Source organism: Schistocerca serialis, chromosome 9 (assembly GCF_023864345.2).
Source record: "Schistocerca serialis cubense isolate TAMUIC-IGC-003099 chromosome 9, iqSchSeri2.2, whole genome shotgun sequence".
Lineage (NCBI taxonomy): Eukaryota > Metazoa > Arthropoda > Insecta > Orthoptera > Acrididae > Schistocerca > Schistocerca serialis.
This window is the reverse complement of record NC_064646.1, coordinates 286,948,709-286,969,969: the sequence shown is the minus strand read 5'-3', so window position 1 is coordinate 286,969,969 and position 21,261 is coordinate 286,948,709. Positions and strand designations below refer to the sequence as shown.

At 40.1% G+C, this 21,261-nt stretch overlaps 1 protein-coding gene across 1 annotated transcript in view; it reads left to right on the top strand.

The window, feature by feature from the left end:
* LOC126419763 (cubilin-like) overlaps positions 1-21,261 on the top strand; it is a 753,686-nt gene that overhangs the window by 671,356 nt on the left and 61,069 nt on the right. Inside the window, exons 61-62 of the mRNA XM_050086938.1 lie at positions 7,786-7,948; positions 13,518-13,729. Coding sequence (XP_049942895.1) covers positions 7,786-7,948; positions 13,518-13,729 — 375 coding nt within the window. The remainder of the gene's footprint in view (positions 1-7,785; positions 7,949-13,517; positions 13,730-21,261) is intronic.

Here is a 21,261-nt window from a genome sequence, read left to right as displayed (position 1 = left end):
TGTAGAGCATGCTGTGCAATAGGATATTGTGTGTTACCAGTATATAATCACTGCCTATCCCATTCAGTCTAACTATAACTTGGGGGTAAAAAGGCAAAACAGTGTTAACATAACAGCTGGTGCATGACATGTCATTTCATAGGTGGCTACCCCTTGGGTAGTACATGTTTTGCCAGTTACAGGGCTAGTATAGGAGGTGGGAGGCGGGTGCCTAGGGCAAGTATTACCAGTGGGGACGGTCACAGGGTTAGGAGCCATAGGGTAGGCAAATGGATGCACAAGGAGCATAGGATCTGACAAGGATACTGTGCAGATTGGGAGGGTGACAAAAAGCTGTTCTATGTGTGGTGGCCAAATTTTGAGACAGAATGGACCTAATATCAGGACATGATTTTAGGAAGTCATAGCCTTGTCATACTAGATGATTAATACATTCTGGATAATACTGAGTGACAATTGGTGCACTCAGCAGTACCAGGATTGGATGTGATGGCCCAGGAAATCTACTGTTGAATTAGACTGATGGGGTAATTACATTCACTGAAGGCTGACGTGATAATGATGGTGTATTGCTGTAAAAAGAGTTTGCATCTGAACAAATAAGTTTGCCTTGTCTGCCAAGGCTGTATGGGAGGGAACATTTGACATGGAAAGGATGGCAAATGCCAAAATATAAGTGCTGTTTTTTGTTAGTATGTACAGTGTGAGCAGATGTGTGTAGTTGAGCCTCAATGAGGATGATGTCAGCATCAAGGAAAGTGATGTGTGATCCAGAATAGGGCCTCGTGAAATTTAATTAGGAGAATGCATTTAGAGATTCCAAGAATTCTAACAGGTCAGCCTCACCATGAGTTCATGTGGCAAAGGTGTCATCAATGTATCTAATACAAACCAGGGGTTGAAGGCTTGCGGATCCCAGGACAGCCTCCTCTAAGTGACCCATGAAGAGGCTGGCATAGGAAGGAGCCAAATTATGAGTTAGGTTGAATGGGTACTGGCAGAGAGTTTGGGCACAGGCAGATTATTTATACTGACAACACACAATATCGTGTTGCAGAGCATGCTCTACAACATGACAGTCATGACACAGGTGCCTGTTTAACAACATGTGTATTTTGCATTCATCCAACAGACACCAGTTTCTCAGAATTCCGTTGGTGGGATCTGGCATTACAACATATCCTTGGGTCTCACGCACATAAAGGTGTTGAAATCTGAAAGCTTTTGAAATGAGTGGCTTTTTCTTCTGGCAGAATGGTTGAAGAGGAAGGGAAAGGAGAGAATGAAAAGGACATGTGAGGTTTAGGAAAGAGGGATAGCTACTGCTACATGAGTAGATTTTTTTTTTAATTCTTCAGGCTTTCCCGGCCATCTAATGACATATTGGGCTGTGGGTGTTCTGCCAGATACCAGCGTCATACTTGCACGATATTTCGGTAACATAACTTGTTACCTTCATCAGGTGCGACGTGATATCCAGCAAAACACCTGACAACCCAAGATAGATTTATTTATTTATCCAGTTACATCATATTTTCAAAAATTTATTATTTTCATTGATATACTCCCTTTGTCAGTTACATTGCAGGACAGTATTTTTTATTTCTGAGTATGCAATACCAAAAAAGAACAAATGTTTTTATGTTACCTAGTATGTGTTTTTCCATTGGAGGTGTCACAGTACTCCATAGTGTTTACCTCAGGATGTCAATGAGCATGAGCTGCAGGCCTGCTGTAGAATCGTTTAAGCAATCTTGGAGTTCTTGGTTAGACTGCTGTGCTTGAGTCAGGCATGTTAGATTGATTATCTCCGTGATGGTGCTGATGTGCGACAAACTGTCTAGTTTGCCACTATGTTGTGTAATCCTGAGATATGTTTAATGTTGGTGGATAATTGAACAATAAATCCTAGCTGATTGAACTGCTTTGGAGAGCATTTGCCGTTATTCTAGAGGAAGGCAAAGGTCAGAGGTTTGTGGTTCTTATAGATTGTAAATACTATTGCCTCTAGCTGTGGATAGAAATACTTCACGGATGTGTAGATTGCCAAGAATTCTTTGTCATATGTGCTCTATTGGTGCTGAGCTGGAGACAACTTCTGAGAGAAAAAAGCAAGGGGCTGCTAGGCCTCATTAACATACTGTTGCAATGCGGAACTGATGGCTGCCAGGTCCAGTTCCAAGTGCTGCATGCTGTACATTACAATGGCAGAGCTGTTAGTGACCAACAGTCAAAACATGGTGTTCAGACGGTACATCTGTAGATTATCCTGTGGCAGAATGCTGAAATCAGATCCAGTATCTATCAAAAACTTTCTCCTCCATCTTGTGATCCATTATGAATAAGTATACAGAGGGTACATGTACCTCCATCTGATGTTTATGGCTGACTTACGCACACCGAAGGATACTGTCATGTGCCTGATCTTTGAATCACGGGTAACACCAACATATACTCACTGATTGCGAGTCACTGGGGGAGAGTACGTCTGATAAAGAATGACTCCACGATCTCCGTCAGGGCTGTACTGTAATGTTTCAGCAGTGAACAGCTACATCAACTCTTTACTGAGGGCGTTGACCTTTCTCAAGAGGCTATCATTCAGCTGTTTGTTCAGTACCTCAACTTTATTTAAAACAAGAGGATACCATTAAGCTGTTTGTTCAGTGCCTCAACTTTATTCAGTAAACTGTCGTAGTCAGGTCTGGTTGCAATTGAAGTGCTGTTACGTACCATTGCCACTTCAGAACAGGAGGTGAGCACAGTTGCTTCTTGAATATGGACAATTACATCAGCTACAGCATCGAGCAGCATATCTACTTGTGCTGCGGTGATAGCTTTCTCCTCAGCTGGCAATCTACTGCTCCACAATGTATGAAGTAGTGTTTGTCTGGAACTGTGCGTTTGTTGGCTTAACTCTTCAACTGATGGAAGTATTGTGATGGTTTCTTGTCTCCAATATTCTCTTTTGTTAGTACTTGTTGCACTCTCTCTTCTTGTGATGCTGATGCTCGTTGTATTAATTCCATCTTGGTTGGTGAAGTTACAATTTCTTCCACTTCGGCAGCATATCAATGATTCAGTTGACTAACTACTAAATCAGACTTTGTGGACTCAGGTGTCACACCAGCACAAAGGAAGCTCACCTCAATCTGCACAAACTGTAATATGGGATTGTGAGCCCAGAACCAAGTTAACTGTACCACCAGCCTTGAGATTGTGAGTGCATCTGCCTCTGACATGTTCCTGGTATTGAATGTGTTCTTGAGCTTTGTAAATTGTATATTTGATCACAAATCATGTCGGGGTCACCACTATTGCAAGTCTTGCTGTGAGTGAGGCTTGCAGCTTAATTTCATGCTTTTATAGTGGAAGAATTGCATTGAGACGGCTCCTACATTCAGTGCTTTTTATTTCCATAATTAGAGTGTTCCAAATTACAAGAATCACAAGAAACATGAAAATAGAATTAACATAACTGGAGGAAACAATTGACAGCTACTAAGAACAAGAATCTCAGAAAGTAGTCAACAATGGAATAATGTAATGTATAACATTCAAAAACCTTGGAATGTCCTTGTGCTGAGGCAAGAAGTAACCACATGTTAGCAATCCTAGCAAACAGCGAGCAAACTCAGTTGACAGGTAGTAAGCAATCAGCTGATCATGTGATGACAGCTGTGTGATCGCCTATCACCACAACATATTACATTCAGTCCTTTCGAAAACATAATTTTTGCACTATCAAAACGAAGCACCCACATTTCATTCCTTGAAACCAGCTTGAGCCTGAAAGTATCAATCAAAGCCCCTTCATTGAAAGTACTTGTTTCAGAATGTAATCCTACTCTATATCAGCCCCTTTTACAGTTTCAAATACAGTAATTCTTGCACTTACTAGCTAATCTGTAATCCGTATGCCCCATCTGCCAATTTCCAATCCACAAACTTCTCTGCTTCTACGAAATCCTGCAGTTACCTGTCTCTCATGTTTTCTTGGATCATGTCATCTGCAAAGCCAACTTCAAATTGCAACAACAGACCAGACTTTGCCTCAGAAAGCTGTCCCACTTTCTCCTAAAATACCCTAACAATAGTGTTTCTCTTTCTGTCCTTCTCTGGTTGCCAAAACAGTCACACCAACAGCCACCACTTCTCTCCTACAAACCGAGCTTGGCCAACCTTCTTAACATGCCCAGCCATCACATTGCTTCCAAGGGCAATGATAACTCATGGTCATGGGAATTGTATTGTATTGTATGGAACCGGGGACCTAGAAACGATGGAGAGGCTTCATCCCCGCCATAGCCTGAGGTGGCACACAACCCCACAACAGGCTACAGCAGTCCACTCACCCCACTGCCGCCCCACACCAACCCCAGGGCTATTGTGCAGTCCCCCCCCCCCCCCCCCCCACACACACACACACACACACACCCACACCTCAGGAATGTCTCACACCAGACGAGTATAGCCCCAATGTTTGCGTGGTAGAATAACTATGGTGTACACATACGTGGAGAAAGTGTTGGTGCAGCAATTGGTGACATAGTGTAACTGAGGTAGAATAAGAGAAACCAGCCCGAATTCACCAAGGCGGATGGAAAACTGCCTTAAAAAACATCCACAGGCTGGTCGGAACACCAGACCTCGACACTAATTTGTCAGGCGGATTCGTGCTCAACATCTCATCTGTGGCACTCTTCCCTCCTGAATTATCTGTGTTATCCAAGAGTCTCACTTTCAGCCCTAAACTTGCATTTAGTCATGCTGCTTTGGTGGAGGAAATACTTTCTTTCATATGTAATCTCAGTTGGAAGTATCACTTTCCAATCCAATCCCAAAAACTTTCTAACAGCAAACATGACATTGAACCCTGTGTTGAACAGCTCAGACCATGATCACAATTTGATCCACCACCACTATTTCAAAATAATCCCTTGCAAGCCTGCCAAGAATTCCTGAGATTCATCATTGCTTCACAATCCTTCCTCAGTTGCTGACCATGATCTCTATAGAACTCCAGGCACTTTATTCCCAAAGAATTGATGATTCCATCATTATCCTCCCAGTGTATAAGGGATACAAACTGACCTATAGTCCCTTCTCAAAAGCTCAGGCCATCACAAAGACTAACACCTCAGTCCGTAGGACTTACGTTCTTCCTAAGATCCACAAACCCAATCACTCTGGCCATCCCATAGCTGCTGTCTTCAAAGCACCCACCAAACATATATCTACCTTATTTGATTAACACCTGGAACCTATAGTATAATGACTTCCCCCCGTACATTAAAGACACTAGCCATTTCCTAGATCATCTGAAATCTGTGCTTGTCCCATTCCCTCTACAAACCTTGCTTGTCATGTTTATTAACATTGATGCCACCTCCCTCTATACAGACATCCCCCATGTATATGGTCTGTCTGCTGCTGAACATTTCCTCATTCAGCACCCACCTGATTCCAAACCTACAACATCATTCCTGCTCAACTTAATCAGTTTTATACTTACCAACAAATACTTGAGGGTCAGACGTACAAACAGATCATAGGAACCAGGATGTTTCCTTCCTGTGCCACCCTCTTCATGGGTCACTTGGAGGGAAATTTCCTGGGATCCATAAGCCTTCAGATCCTGGTTTCATTTAGATACATTGATGGCATCTTTGCCATATGGACGCACAATGAGGCTGACCTGTTAGAATTCTTGGAATCTCTAAATACATTGTTAGTTATATTTTGATGGTTGTCATCCTTTCCATTTCAAACATTCCCTCTCATACAGCCTTGGCATTTGAGGCAACTTATTTGTTCAGATGCAGACTCCTTACAGATACATTCTCACCTCAGCATTTACTAGACGTAATTACCCACCAGCATAGTACATAAGCAGATTTCCCAAGCCGTCACATCCAATCCTGGTGCTGCTGATCCTCCCAAAAAACAATTAGGAGTACACCTCTTGTCACTTAATATTATCCAGAATGTATTAATCAGCTACATTGCCAAGGCTATGACTTTCTAAAATTATGTCCTGAAATGAGGTCCCTCCTGTTTGATATTTTGCTCACCACACCTAGAATAACTTTTTGTTGCCTTCCCAATATCCGCAAGATCATTATCAGATCCTATGCTCCTTGTGCACCCATTTGCCTACCCTATAGCTCCTAACTCTGTGACTGTCCCTACTATTTGACTTTCCCTATGCGCTTTCCTACCATCACATCTACTAGCCCAATAGCTAGCAAAACTTTTACTATCAAGGGGAGAGCCACCTTTGAAATGACATGTCATGTATCAGCTGTTATGTATCAGTTAGGATGAATGAGCATAGGTGGTGGGTGTACACTGGCTACACACAGTATCCCGGTGCAGATGAATGAGCATAGGCATTGGGTGTATACTGACAATACACAGTATCCTGTTGCAGAGCATACCTTACAACATCACAGTCATGACTTCAGTGCTCATTTCACCACAAGTACCATCTGGATTCCTGCTCCAGATACCAGTGTCTCAGAGAGGTCTGCAGATGTGAACTGACATTATGTGTCCTTGGTTCTTGCCACCCACCCATCCTTAATTTACATTAATATCTTCTATCTCAGCATTGCTTCTCAGTAACAATTCATTTCTGTGCTTCCTTTTAGTTTTCCATATCTTTTATTTTTGGATCTGTCTACTTTTCCCTGACCCCTCCCCCACCTCTGCCACATAGCTTTCTGCTCTTACTAACTCATGCATGATGTGCCAGTAATCTCTGTCTTGCATATTACCCTATTTTCACCTTTAAGCTTCAGGTTTTACCCAGCAATCAGTGTTTCCATCTCATCCCTTTCGGTAAGTCTCCCTTGACTCTAGAGCAAACTTTTCCGAACTCTCCCCATTTCCTGCATCTTGCCAGTTCTTTTTCTTCACCCTACTTCCTTCCATTTCAGCCTGTCTGCCAGAATAAGGAGCCACTGGCTCTGAAAGCTTGCAGATTTCAATACCCTTATATGTGTGTCCTCCTGCTTCCACATGCTGAACAGAGTTTTTATCTGTCCAATTACATTACATTAAAAAACTGTGCTAGAGAAGGTGTCATCGGCTGTTGGAATATCTTATCAGACAATAAAGAGAATAAAGGAGTAAGGAGCTGCAGATCCTTTCTACACTTATTATGCCTTCATTTATGTGATCATTATTTTTTGGTACCCCAGTCAGAGACTGTTGATACTGAACTTCTGTATTTGTTGATTTGCTGATCCTACTGATACAAACTGTTAATATGATCATTTGCAGGCTCGCTAGCTGTAGCTTAGAAGATCTGTGTAATAGGTGTTGCGCAAAGGCTTCAGCTATTGAGCTGCACCTCCCCTGTTGTGCATTGGATGTTTACCGTGGAACTCCCACTCCTACCATTATCCCCTCCCCAACCACCCTGTTTGCAAACAGAGGGTTAAGTTATTTTGTGCATACACTACAGAGCACTAGAGATACAACAACCTGCCTAGTACAGTCAAATATAACTTTTTCAGCCAAAGGAAAGCAGTAGTGTCAATTATTGACAACAAAATTAATAACGATAGTGAGTTTACACTCTCTCTCTTTCACACCACTATACTATTAGGAAATATTGATGCATTGGGAAGGATTTTAACTTTGTTGTTACAGAAAGATGTAATGCCTGATTAACAAGACAGTATTGAATATTGATACTGGAAATATAGTTGGCTGTATAGTTGTAATTATTCTTTAATTATATTCATGTATACACAACAATATTTCATTGGAATGCAGGTACGTGATGGAGGCAGCCAGTACTCAGAGTTGCTGGGAAAATTCTGTGGCAATCAAATTCCACAGAAGATTATCACATCCTCAGACCACATGTGGGTACGCTTTGTATCTGATGGAACCTACAATGCTCCAGGGTTCAGAGCACGAGTTTTTCAGAGAGCATGTGAGTGGATTTTTGAATCACTTTTATTTATTTAAAATATCTCAAAAATTTGAAAAGTTAGTGTCCTTTAACAGACAACCGTCATAATAATCTCCATTTCTTTTGAGACTGGAGAGGGCAAAGGAGAGTTGGTGGAAGGTGTTATGTGTGTGTATGTGTGTGTGTGTGTGTGAGGGGGGGGCAATTTCCAAGGACATTTGCAACATCGTAAGTCACATTACATACACGGTTGACTAAAGGCATTCTCCAAACTTCTGCTTGCATTACACTCTTCAGCTGTATGCCACCATATTGTGTCTGAATATTTTGTAATGTGGTCTACCCATCTTCCTTTAAGCTGCTGCTTTGGCCTTTTCTTATCTGTTAGAGTCTGGCTAAAATATTCCATATTCCTCCCCTCTCTATTTTCCTGGATATATATCCCACCCACATCCAGTTGATGTGTTTTTCTTTTATCTCCCAATAATTCCCACTATTCATCTCTATATTGCTCAAAGAATAACCCTCTGTGTTTGCAATGAAGTCCATGTATCAGTCCCATAAATCAACTGGAAGTACATACAGATGATAAACTTTCTGTTGGGAGCTTGGTTTTGAAACAACCATTTAGTATTCAAAATGCACTCCAGTGCACTGTACATCTTAGCTTTATTTCTTTTGCACTACATCCATTCATTATCCTTAACTTATTGAAATACAAAAACTCATCTATTGGTTCTAAAACTTCATTATTAACCCTTATCATGCTACTTTTCATGTGTTCTTGGTACATTATTGCAGGCTTATTATAATACAGTTGTTGCAATCACCTGCACTAAAGGCAAAAAGTACATCAGCAAAAGAAAGCTGTTTCGCTTATGTGTGGTTAGTGTATATTGCTTCTTTTTCTAGTTGAGAGATTTTAAAACTTCCAGTAGGGCTTCCAAGAACAGTTATAGTTATGTGGTATCTCCATGCCTGATTCCTATCTTTCAGGTCTGAATTTGCCAGTACCTGAATGAAGTCTGATGGAATTTCTAGCATTGACATATACAGTTTTTGAGTATATTAACTTAGGTTGAATCAGTACAGTGTTTAATGACTGTTAGTATGGATTTAGATGAAACTGAGCCAAAAATTTCCTTAGAATCCATGAATCACATAAAAAGTGACAAAAGCAAACTTATTGCACAATTATGTGTCTCTGTTCATGATGTGGAATTGCTCTGCACTGCTATATCCATTCATAAAGCTTGTTATGACATTGTGTGTGTGTGTGCGTGTGTGTGTGTGTGTGTGTGTGTGTGTACGTGTGTGTGCACATGCAAGTATTGTCTACATCTGATGAAGCACTTACAAGAGACCTTACAGAGTGGGCTCCTCTGATTTCCTTCATACTTACAGGCTGTGAAGCTCAGGTAAGATTTCCGAGTCTGTACACTTTTCATAAAGCCAGTCAGATTGTATTCACAAAGGCATTGTATTCACAAAGTCACTGGTCTAAATCTTGCTACTGGGAATATTTTTTTCCCCCCATCTACCTCCTCTTCCATTACTATAATATTGTCCTCAAGAACATCGCCCCTGTATAGACCCTCTATATACTCCTTCCACCTTTCTGCTTTCCCTTCTTTGCTTAGAACTGGGTTTCCATCTGAGCTCTTGATATTCATGCAAGTGGTTCTCTTTTTCTCCAAAGGTCTCTTTAATTTTCCTGTAGGCAGTATCTATCTTACCCCTCTTGAGATAAGCCTCTACATCCTTACATTTGTTCTCTAGCCATCCCTGCTTAGCCATTTTGCACTTCCTGTCGATCTCATTTTTGAGACTTTGTATTCCTTTATGCCTGCTTCACTTACTGCATTTTTGTATTTTCTCCTTTTATCAATTAAATTCAGTATCTCTTCTGTTACCCAAGGATTTCTACTAGCCCTCGTCTTTTTACCTACTTGATCCTCTCCTGCCTTCACTATTTCATTCCTCAAAGCTGCCCATTCTTCCCCTACTGTATTTCTTTCCCCCATTCCTGTCAATTGTTCCCTTATGCTCTCCCTGAAACTCTGTACAACCTCTGGTTTAGTCAGTTTATCTAGGTCCCATCTCCTTAAATTCCCACCTTTTTGCAGTTTCTTCGGTTTTAATCTACAGTTCATAACCAAAAGATTGTGGTCAGACTCCACATCTGCCCCTGGAAATGTCTTATTTAATTTAACCTGGTTCCTAAATCTCTGTCTTACCATTATATAATCTATCTGAAACCTTCTAGCATCTCCAGGGTTCTTCCATGTATACAACCTTCTTTCATGATTCTTGAACCAAGTGTTAGCTATGATTAAGTTATGCTCTGTGCAAAATTCTACCAGACGGCTTCCTCTATCATTTCTTAGCCCCAACCCATATTCACCTACTACGTTTCCTTCTATTCCTTTTCCTACTGTCGAATTCAAGTCACCCATGACTATTAAATTTTCGTCTCCCTTCACTACCTGAATAATTTCTTGTATCTCATCATACATTTCATCAATTTCTTCATCATCTGCGGAGCTAGTTGGCATATAAACTTGTACTGCTGTAGTAGGTGTGGGCTTCATGTCTATCTTGGCCACAATAATGCGTTCACTATGCTGTTTGTAGTAGCTTACCACACTCCTACTTTTTTATTCATTATTAAACCTACTCCGGCATTACCCTTATTCCATTTTGTATTTATTACTCTGTATAAACCTGACCAAAAGTCTTATTCCTCCTGCCACGAAACTTCACAAATTCCCACTATATCTAACTTTAACCTATCCATTTCCCTTTTTAAATTTTCTAACCTACCTGCCCGATTAAGGGATCTGACATTCTACGCTCCGATCCGTAGAACGTCAGTTTTCTTTCTCCTGATAACGACGTCATCCTGAGTAGTCCCCGCCCGGAGATCCGAATGGGGGACTATTTTACCTCCGGAATATTTTACCCATGACTTTACCATAATGATGACTTCTTAAAATTAAATGGCCCATTGCCATTTTTCACTTCTTTGGAAGAACAAATCTTTATCTGTTGAAAGACATGGGCACCTCATGTGTTGAAGACATTTAATGCAATGAAGAAGCACAATGCTGAGTGTCACTACTTGTTCCTTTGCACGACACAGTATGACAAGCTGGACAGTGAAGTAAGGAGGCAAACTCATTGCCACACAAATGTGTGAAGCAGAGCAACAGGTACATCTGAGGCAGAAAAGCAGTCATACACAGAGCTCCTTGATGTTCTTGATACGGATCAGTTTCAACTGTTGTACATATTTCATTCCATTGATACAGCATTATGAGCAAGTTATAAAACTGCACATATCATGGCACAAAGTGACACGCCATTTTCAATGGGGGCCCCTGTCCAAATCGCGTCCCGGCATTTGCCCGGAGCGATTTAGGGAAATCACTGGAAACCTAAATCAGGATGGCCGGATGCGGGTTTGAACTGTCATCCTCCTGAATGCAAGTCCATTATGCTAACAACTGCACCACCAGTTGCAGCAGACACCATGCCTTTGAAAATGTAATTAGAAGTGAGTAATTTACGAAACTGAATTTTTCTCAAGGACAAGTATTACCAAGCAACAAATTTGTTACAGTGGTTTCACATTCGACACGATACAAGAAGTTCCATAGTGGTGTTGGACAATCAATGAAGTTACACAAGAGTTAATAATTTAACTTTTGAAACTGCTGGTTTATTGGCATTTATGGAAAGAAAAATGCTCTCATGCGGTCAGCAAACTTCATATAACATTTTGTGTGTGTAATGGTCCTTACTACGTCACAAGTTGTTCTAATGAGTTAATTAAGCTGCTTTACAGTGTTGCTAGGCAATGTAATCAACAAGGTGATATGTGTCTCAGTTAAAATTGGACCTCGATATTTTGAATAAACTTTCTGTTTATTTTTTTATCAAAATCAGCACTTGTCTCAAAATTAATTTCCAACTTTATGCATTAAGTCCAAACGCATTTGTAACTATTGTATGCGATTTACTGGACAGCTCGATCACACACTGGTGTGTAACATATTTCAAATCGAGCCCGCAGGTTTCAGTTTTCCCCTAATGGGCTAAATGACTCTTCTGTAATAATTTGATGTGTCTATCTCACATAAAGTTTAAATGAAACTGGATTTACTCTCCATTTGGGTCAAGATTACAAAATAAAATTCACCACATAGGTCAGCGAACTGTACACGCGCACTTTTAGCACTCTAAGTGATAACTCATCTCAGAGTAATAGCCGCACATAAATTCACACTTCTTTTTATGCATACAAAATTCAAAACACCTTTATATTAAACAAATAAATTATGGCATGTAATTACTAATGAAACATTTCCAATTCTGAATAAACTTCAAGAACTTGTATTTCATAATCAATAAAATTTTATCGCCTGATAGAAATGATTAGTTTGCTAAAATTGATTCAGATTACAGTCAGTTCGTTTCTGGATGATGACGTCATGAATTGACACTTGCTTGGAATGAATGAAATACCTGTACTGAAAAATACTGTCCATTGAGTAATTTACTGACTTTTATAACAAATTTTCTGTCCCTTGCATCACTACAACATTATATCTATTTTGGGTCAGGATAATGTTGTGAACAACCTTTTTTCGTAACAAAGAGGATAAAAACTGCAGAAAGGTCCAGGTTAACAACCCAACATTGCCAACACTGAAGAGCATTCTGCATCTTGGCACTATCAAGGAGTCTCAAACCAAATATTTCATCTCTCGAAAAGAAAATTAAATGTCTTGTTTCATAAATGTAACAAAATGTTCTGATCAGAGCTGTCAGTGGTAGTTCTTATGTGTGCAAGATTTATGCGTGCTTGTGTGAATGTGTGTGTGTGTGCTGAAGAAGGCTTTGGCTGAAACCTATAATGAGTAACAGTCCTTTCATTTTGCCTGTCTGCAACCCCGCGAGTCATGTGAAGGGTGAGTAACAATCTGCCCTGTTCCTAATACTGTTGATATTTCAACCTGAAGTTCCCATTGTTTAATAAAATATTTGTATTTTTCACTTGGATTGAATGGTTCTGTTAAACATATCCAGTTGCAATGTGATCATGGTCTCCCCACTAACCACCAGTTGTATGTGCACAGTGTTGACTATCCACCCGGGATCCATTTACCCACCCCTGCCCATGTACAGCCAGCTCCCTGCCTGCCTGCACATGAGCACTTTGCCCACCCCTGCTTCCATGTGCCCATGCGCACCAGCTTTTCTGCAGCAGACATTAAGGCTGGAGCAGCCTGCGATAAAAGGTCTTTTCACATATTTATGCACATCTAAGCACACCTATTCTTTCACCACATTAAGTTATGAGGAGTGTTTTAGATGTGATAAAACTGCTTTCAGTAATTTATTTTCAACTGTTTTCATCATGGAATATAGGATTGTAAGTATAGTTATGTATTGAATGTCAAATATGATGCATCATAAGTCGTTATCTTTACAATTTGTGCCTCCAACCTTTGATTTCACTAGAAACTAAGCTTATAAAAATTTGCAATTCTTCATAATTATGCGACCATGTGTATTTTTGCAACAGCCCCATGTGGTGCTCCAGTTCTGAATGTTGGACATGAACCACAAGAACTAAAATCTCCTGGATACCCAGGAAATTATCCAGCAAACATCCGTTGCCGATGGTTGTTAAGTGGTCCTCCTTATGAATCAATTGATATTCATATAGCTGATCTCCAGATCAGTGGTGGCGGACAGAACTGTGAAAAAGCAAGACTGAGTGTGAATGATAGGCGGGTATGTATTTTGATTTAATATGTGCTCATTAAATAATTTTTAATGGAACTAAGATGGTGCATGTTCTTTAGTTTCCCTGACTAATTTATGGTCTGACCTTTATAATTTAGTAACGATAATTCTTCAAATAGACATGAGCAATATTAACCATTCAAAAGATGGGCACAACAGCTTCCTCAGATTGCACTATTGCGCATTCTGTGCATCGAGCATTGTTTGCTAAAAATAATTTTGAATTGTTAGAAATGATTACATGTTCTGCTGTTGTACTGGTATTTTGGAATGTTCTGCTTATGTAACACGAACAGTAGAAATTAAAAATAAAATAAACAAAATTATCATGAGCGTGAAATGCTCACACCTTGCATGTGCAGAATCTACCCTCTTCTTACATAATCACCATGTGTGTGAGTATATTGTTGGCTATTGATGGAAAATTGCCATTATTTTGAATGATACTGAAGGAAAAGGAGCATATTACAATGTATGGAAGGTATACTATTTTAATGCACACAATGCAGGGGTATCTGTTAAGAGGCCATACAAATGTGTATGACACACACCGTGGTTACGGTTACTACAAGCCACACCACAAGTTGGGAAACGGGGCCAAATTTCTAGTAGTTAACTGTTGAGTTGAGATTTTCACAAATGTTTTATTCGTACCTTACAGAAACTAGCAGTACGGCAATAAACAGCCTTTTAAGCATGTCGTTAATGGCAATCAAGTAATTTATAGCAATACAACAATTTAAAAAAAAAATACACAGAAGCTAACAGTACGGCAATAAACCACCTTTTAAAACACGCCGTTAATACCAGTCAAAGTAATTTACAGCAATACAACAATTTTAAAAAATTTAAAGAACATTAGTAAACAGGCTACTAAAGTAAATACAGAACTTCGTTAATAAGGTACCACCATTAAAAAGATTAAACAGGTCTTAGCAAACACACGAGTAATGGAAATAAAAGGAATTTACAAACTTGGAGGAATTTAAAAAAAATTTTAAACAAAAGTGTCCTGGAATATCGTTAGAACATAACAGATGCGACAGACCCGTGTAAGGTGGCCACAAATCACCCACTCGGGGATGCTCAGGCTAGACAGAATACTGACCAATTTAAATACGCCCATAAACACAATTGCCACTCTCACTGCACCAACTTTTAGCCAGCGAAAACTTGTTATAAGATGGCTTAACTTGCTGACTGAATTAGAGCTAACCTCGTGCAAGGAAACATTACACGACACAGTCCTGAATGAGCAACCATATGATCAACCAACAAGAAGCATGAATTTACTCACAATCCTCGACAGAATAGCGAAACAATTAAACTGCCAAAACTATACCTCCCATCGGACAGTAACGAGAGGAGTAGGAAAGATCACTGTCTTCAATTATACTGGTGCCAGGGACAGGAAACCCAGTCGCCGGAGGCCACAAGGCAGAAGAGATGCTGATTACACAAATTTATTACTTAATGATTAAACCTTCAACGAACTTAACTTGCAATGATGCTCGAACAGGCAGTACACGACCTCCGATGGCAAGGATCCACACATCCGACCGTGCACGCATCACCAGCGTACCCAACAAGCCACAGTCACGCAACACCACGCTCTGTCACCGGAGTTCACGTCTTCTCTGCAACGTTGACGGGTAGTGACCACTCCTTCATGTTAGGTGTCTCCTTTTAAACTCCAGTGTTGAAATGGAGGATTTAAAGAAGCTTGTTAATGTCCCACCTAGGCGAAATGAACAGCAACTACCCGTGGGGCGATTCTGTCTACAACCAACACATGGGGAGCTCTTCCGTCAACTCGACCTGCTCGTTACACACAACCGACATAACATCACATAGCAACTCGGTACAACCGACCACACCTGCCTCGCTGGAGAGCCACACTCCCTCCTGTGTCCACCACACTCTCTGTGCGCAACGTCCCTACTTCCGCGCCACCACACGAGCTTACAGCCAGTCAAAGATCTCACTTCCTCCATAGCAGTTTCCTGGAACCAAAAATGCAGATATCGATAGCAGAGGGAAAAGACAACCAAGCAACCACTTAGTGACAGACAACATATCAACAAATATGTCAGGGGAAAAAAGGAAAACCAATGCACTCTAAACACAAGGTGTAGCACGAGTCGATACACGGCTCAGTGTGGTTCCTGAAGAGGGGCAGCAGCATTTTTAGTAGTTGCAGGGGCAACAGTCTCGATGATTGACTGATCTGGCGTTGTAACACTAACCAAAATGGCCTTGCTGTGCTGGTATTGCGAACGGCTGAAAGCAAGGGGAAACTACAGCTGTAATTTTTCCCGAGGGCGTGCTGCTTTACTGTATGGTTAAATAATGATGGCGTCCTCTTGGGTAAAATATTCCAGAGGTAAAATAGTCCCCCATTTGAAACTCCAGGCAGGGACTACTCAGGATGACATCGTTATCAGGAGAAAGAAAACTGGCATTCTACAGATCAGAGCGAGAAATGTCAGATCCCTTAAACAGGCAGGTAGGTTAGAAAATATAAAAAGGGAAATGGGTAGGTTAAAGTTAGATACAGTGAGAATTAGTGAAGTTCAGTGGCAAGAGGAACAAGACTTTTGGTCAGGTGAATACAGGGTAATAAATACAAAATGGAATAGGGGTAACGTAGGAGTAGGTTTAACAGTGAATAAAAAAAAATAGGAGTGCTGGTAAGCTACTACAAACAGCATAGTGAACGCATTATTGTGGCCAATATAGACACGAAGCCCACGCCTACTACAGTAGTACAAGTTTATATGCCAACTAGCTCTGCAGATGAAATTGATGAAATGTATGATGAGATAAAAGAAATTATTCAGGTAGTGAAGGGAGACGAAAATTTAATAATCATGGGTGACTGGAGTTCGACAGTAGGAAAAGGAATAGAAGGAAACGTAGTAGGTGAGTATGGATTGGGGCTAAGAAATGATAGAGGAAGCCGCCTGGCAGAATTTTGCACAGAGCATAACTTAATCATAGCTAACACTTGGTTCAAGAATCATGAAATAAGGTTGTATACATGGAAGAACCCTGGAGATACTAGAAGGTTTCAGATAGATTATATAATGGTAAGACAGAGATTTAGGAACCAGGTTTTAAATTGTAAGACATTTCCAGGGGCAGATGTGGACTCTGACCGCAATCTATTGGTTATGAACTGTAGATTAAAACTGAAGACACTGCAAAAAGGTGGGAATTTAAGGAATTGGGACCTGGATAAACTGACTAAACCAGAGGTTGTACAGAGTTTCAGGGAGAGCATAAGGGAACAATTGACAGGAATGGGGGAAAGAAATACAGTAGAAGAGGAATCGGTAGCTTTGAGGGATGAAGTAGTGAAGGCAGTAGAGGATAAAGTAGGTAAAAAGACGAGGGCTGGTAGAAATCCTTGGGTAACAGAAGAAATATTGAATTTAATTGATGAAAGGAGAAAATATAAAAATGCAGTAAATGAAGAGGGCAAAAGGGAATACAAATGTCACAAAAATGAGATCAACAGGAAGTGCAAAATGGCTAAGCAGGGATGGCTAGAGGACAAATGTAAAGATGTAGAGGCTTATCTCACGAGGGGTAAGATAGATACTGCATACAGGAAAATTAAAATGACCTTTGGAGAAAAGAGAACCACTTGTATGAATATCAAGAGCTCAGATGGAAACCCAGTTCTAAGCAAAGAAGGGAAAGCAGAAAGATGGAAGGAGTGTATAGAGGATCTATACAAGGATGATGTACTTGAGGACAATATTATGGAAATGGAAGAGAATGTAGATGAAGATGAAATGGGAGATTTGATACTGCGTGAAGAGTTTGACAGGGCACTAAAAGACCTAAGTCGAAACAAGGCCCCGGGAGTAGACAATATTCCGTTAGAACTACTGATAGCCTTGGGAGAGCCAGCCCTGACAAAACTCTACCATCTGGTGAGCAAGGTGCATGAGACAGGCAAAATACCCTCAGACTTCAAGAACAGTATAACAATTCCAATCCCAAAGAAAGCAGGTTTTGACAGATGTGAAAATTACTGAACTATCAGTTTAATAAGTCACGGCTGCAAAATACTAACATGAATTCTTTACAGACAAATGGAAAAACTGGTAGAAGCCGACCTCGGGGAAGGTCGGTTTGGATTCTGTAGAAATGATCGAACACGTGAGGCAATACTGACCCTACAACTTATCTTAGGAGCTAGATTAAGAAAAGGCAAACATAAGTATCTAGCATTTGCAGACTTAGAGAAAGCTTTTGATAATGTTGACCGGAATACTCTCTTTCAAATTCTGAAGGTGGCAGGGGTAAATTATAAGGAGCAAAAGGCTATTTACAGTTTGTACAGAAACCAGATGGCAGTTATAAAAGTCAAGGGACATAAAGAAAAATTCGGAGTAGGTATTAAAATCCATGGAGAAGAATTAGAAGCTTTGAGGTTCTCCGATGATATTGTAATTCTGTCAGAGACAGCAAAGTACTTGGAAGAGCAGTTGAACGGAATGGATGGTATCTTGAAAGGAGGATATAAGATGAAAATCAACAAAAGAAAAACGAGGATAATGGAATGTAGTTGAATTAATTTGAGTGATGCGGAGGGAATTAGATTAGGAAATGAGACACTTAAAGTAGTAAAGGAGTTTTGCTATTCGATGAGCAAAATAACTGATGATGGTCGAAGTAGAGAAGATATAAAATGTAGACTGGCAATGGCAAGGAAAGCGTTTCTGAAGAAGAGAAATTTGTTAACATCGAGTATAGATTTAAGTGTCAGGAAGTCGTTTCTGAAAGTATTTGTGTGGAGTGTAGCCATGTATGGAACTGAAACATGGACGATAAATGGTTTGGACAAGATGAGAATAGCAGCTTTCGAAAAGTGGTGCTACAGAAGAATGCTGAAGATTAGATGGGTAGATCAAATAACTAATAAGAAGGTATTGATTAGAATTGGGGAGGAGTTTGTGGCACAACTTGAATAGAAGAAGGGATCAGTTGGTAGGACATGTTCTGAGGCATCAAGGGATCACCAGTTTAGTATTGGAGGGCAGCGTGGAGGGTAAAAATCGTAAAGGGAGACCAAGAGATGAATACGCTAAGCAGATTCAGAAGGATGTGGGTTGCAGTAGGTACTGGGAGATGAAGGAGTTCGCACAGGATAGAGTAGCATGGAGAGCTGCATCAAACCAGTCTCAGGACTGAAGACCACAACAACAACAACATGGTATACTCGTCACATGAAGTACATAGAACTCCTTAGTGAAAGACTAATAAAAAAAATTTTGTACTTAAAAAGAAAATACACAAATAAAAAATTTCTTGTACTTCAAAAGAAATTACACTCTTCATAAAATATATTTGGTTGCTTTAATTACCCAGTGTTTAAGTTAGTGGAGATATCAAAGCAATGCCTGGTCAGGCAAGTGAGAATGGAAGAAATTATTATGAGTAACAGAACATTGTAGGATAAGAAATACTTATGTTATTACCTGTTTTTAAGATGTCCAAATAAGAAACAAAATAGTCTGTGCATTCCAAGTTGTGTATGCACAACAGAAAAGTTACACCCTGATTAGAAGAACAAAGTGATTTGACAGCAAAGCATAGTTGAGTGTGGAAGGGGGCAATGTTGTCAGCTCACTGGTGCGTATGTGCGCAGTATGGCTGCAGCTGCAGCTTGAGTACTTACCAATCACTGTAGTGCGAATGCAGAGCGTTATACTTGTGCAGGGGAGTATTCCTTAATAATGAGATGAGACTTATTGTGCAAATGCAGTACATACCATTCAGTCAAAAATTCAAAATACAAAAATAAAGATGAATTAAAGGCAAAGGGTAAATGCCACTTAGTTCAGAATCACTTTCTTCCTCGACATTGCCATTATCTGACCTGTGGTACGTGAACGAATCACTGGAATTCCCCAAGGATATAGTTATATTTTCAGTATTACAGTCTACACTCGCTCCACTTTTCCACAGTTCTTTAACAACCATATCTGTGTGATGTACAACATTATCCCACTTCTCTGGTGTTATTTGTGCCACTGCTTCCTCTAATGGTCTTTGAATTTCTGCCACAGTGAAGCTTTTGTTATTTGTTGCCACGTAACGTCTAGTCTGGGTCCAAGTCATTTCGATAGCATTAAAATGGCAGTGGTATGGTGGAAGCCTAACCCTGTGGCCACGTTCTTTAGCTACCTCTTCCACAACTTACTGTTGAAACTGTGGATTATTTTTTCACTACCTCTGTGAGCTGCATCCTTCGTAAATCATCCTGACTTTTCACCTTGTGGAGTTTCAACCATCCAATGTCAGCCTTTTTTATTTCCATCGTTGGAGCTTTATCTTTAATAACTGAATGGTAGGAGCATTACCCATTACAATGACACATGACCAGTTCAGGTTTTCCAATTAGTTGCCAGTTAAACCACTTAAGAAAACTGTCATGGTTCATAACCTCATGGTATTTGCTTGTTTTTCTTGATGTGTAAATGAGGAGATAGTTAGGCACAAAACCAGATGTAGCTACAGCATGCAAGACAATAGTTCTTGATCGCTTTCCCACAGGAACATCATAATTTTCACATATGCATCGCCTGTCAGTCTATTTTTACAGAATGACTAGTGTTTATCCAGTTTTTGTCGAGCCACACAATGTTCTCAAACAGCACTTTAATGATATTTCTCAAAAGTCGACAATGCCAGAGATGATATCACTTCTCTCCATTATAATTTTCTGTATATTAATTTTTTTTATACCAAGAACTGGGGCCCTAACAAACTTTTAACAAAAATGTCTTGCTGCTACTGAATAACTCCGCCTCACAAAGAGTAACATGCAGCTTTTTTAAAAGTTGGATCTCCTTTTTTTCTCATAAAATCCATGTATATGGTGACAAACAGCATCTTGTTGAAAAGAATCCAAGTTTTTTATGTGGGGTTCTGTCTTCGTTTTACTGGGTCTCCACATTTTATATGAACCAGGCTCTTCCCTTAGTGCACAGTATTTCTCCTTGCAAATTTTGATGACAATATTTTTAGTATCTTCAAAGCATCTTCAGTTCCTTCAACTACCTTTGTTAGAGGCAATAGAGTTGCATCATTGTCTCTCTCCTTCTCGAAATATTCTCACACAGAACATACAAACTCACGTGTCTGACCACACAAAACGAGCAGATCACTGAACTGTCCATTTAGCAGCCACACATTTTTGCACATGCCCTCTACAAGCTACAGACATTCTGTGGCACAAAATAAATTCACCTCACAGAGAAACAAACTAGCTACAGTAGCCGCTACCTGCCATAGCAGAAAGGTGTGACAATGGTGAATGGAATATGAGGTGAGGCCAAGTGCATTCTCTGATTGGCTGTTGCTGTAGTAGCAGACTGGGAATCAGCTAGATGTCAGTCACTTTGTTATTCTGATCTGGGTATAGCTAAGACATTTCAAGTGCTGTCATTTTCAGTGCAGTGTACATGAGGAGCATGTAAAGCAATGGGATGGAAACTCATAAT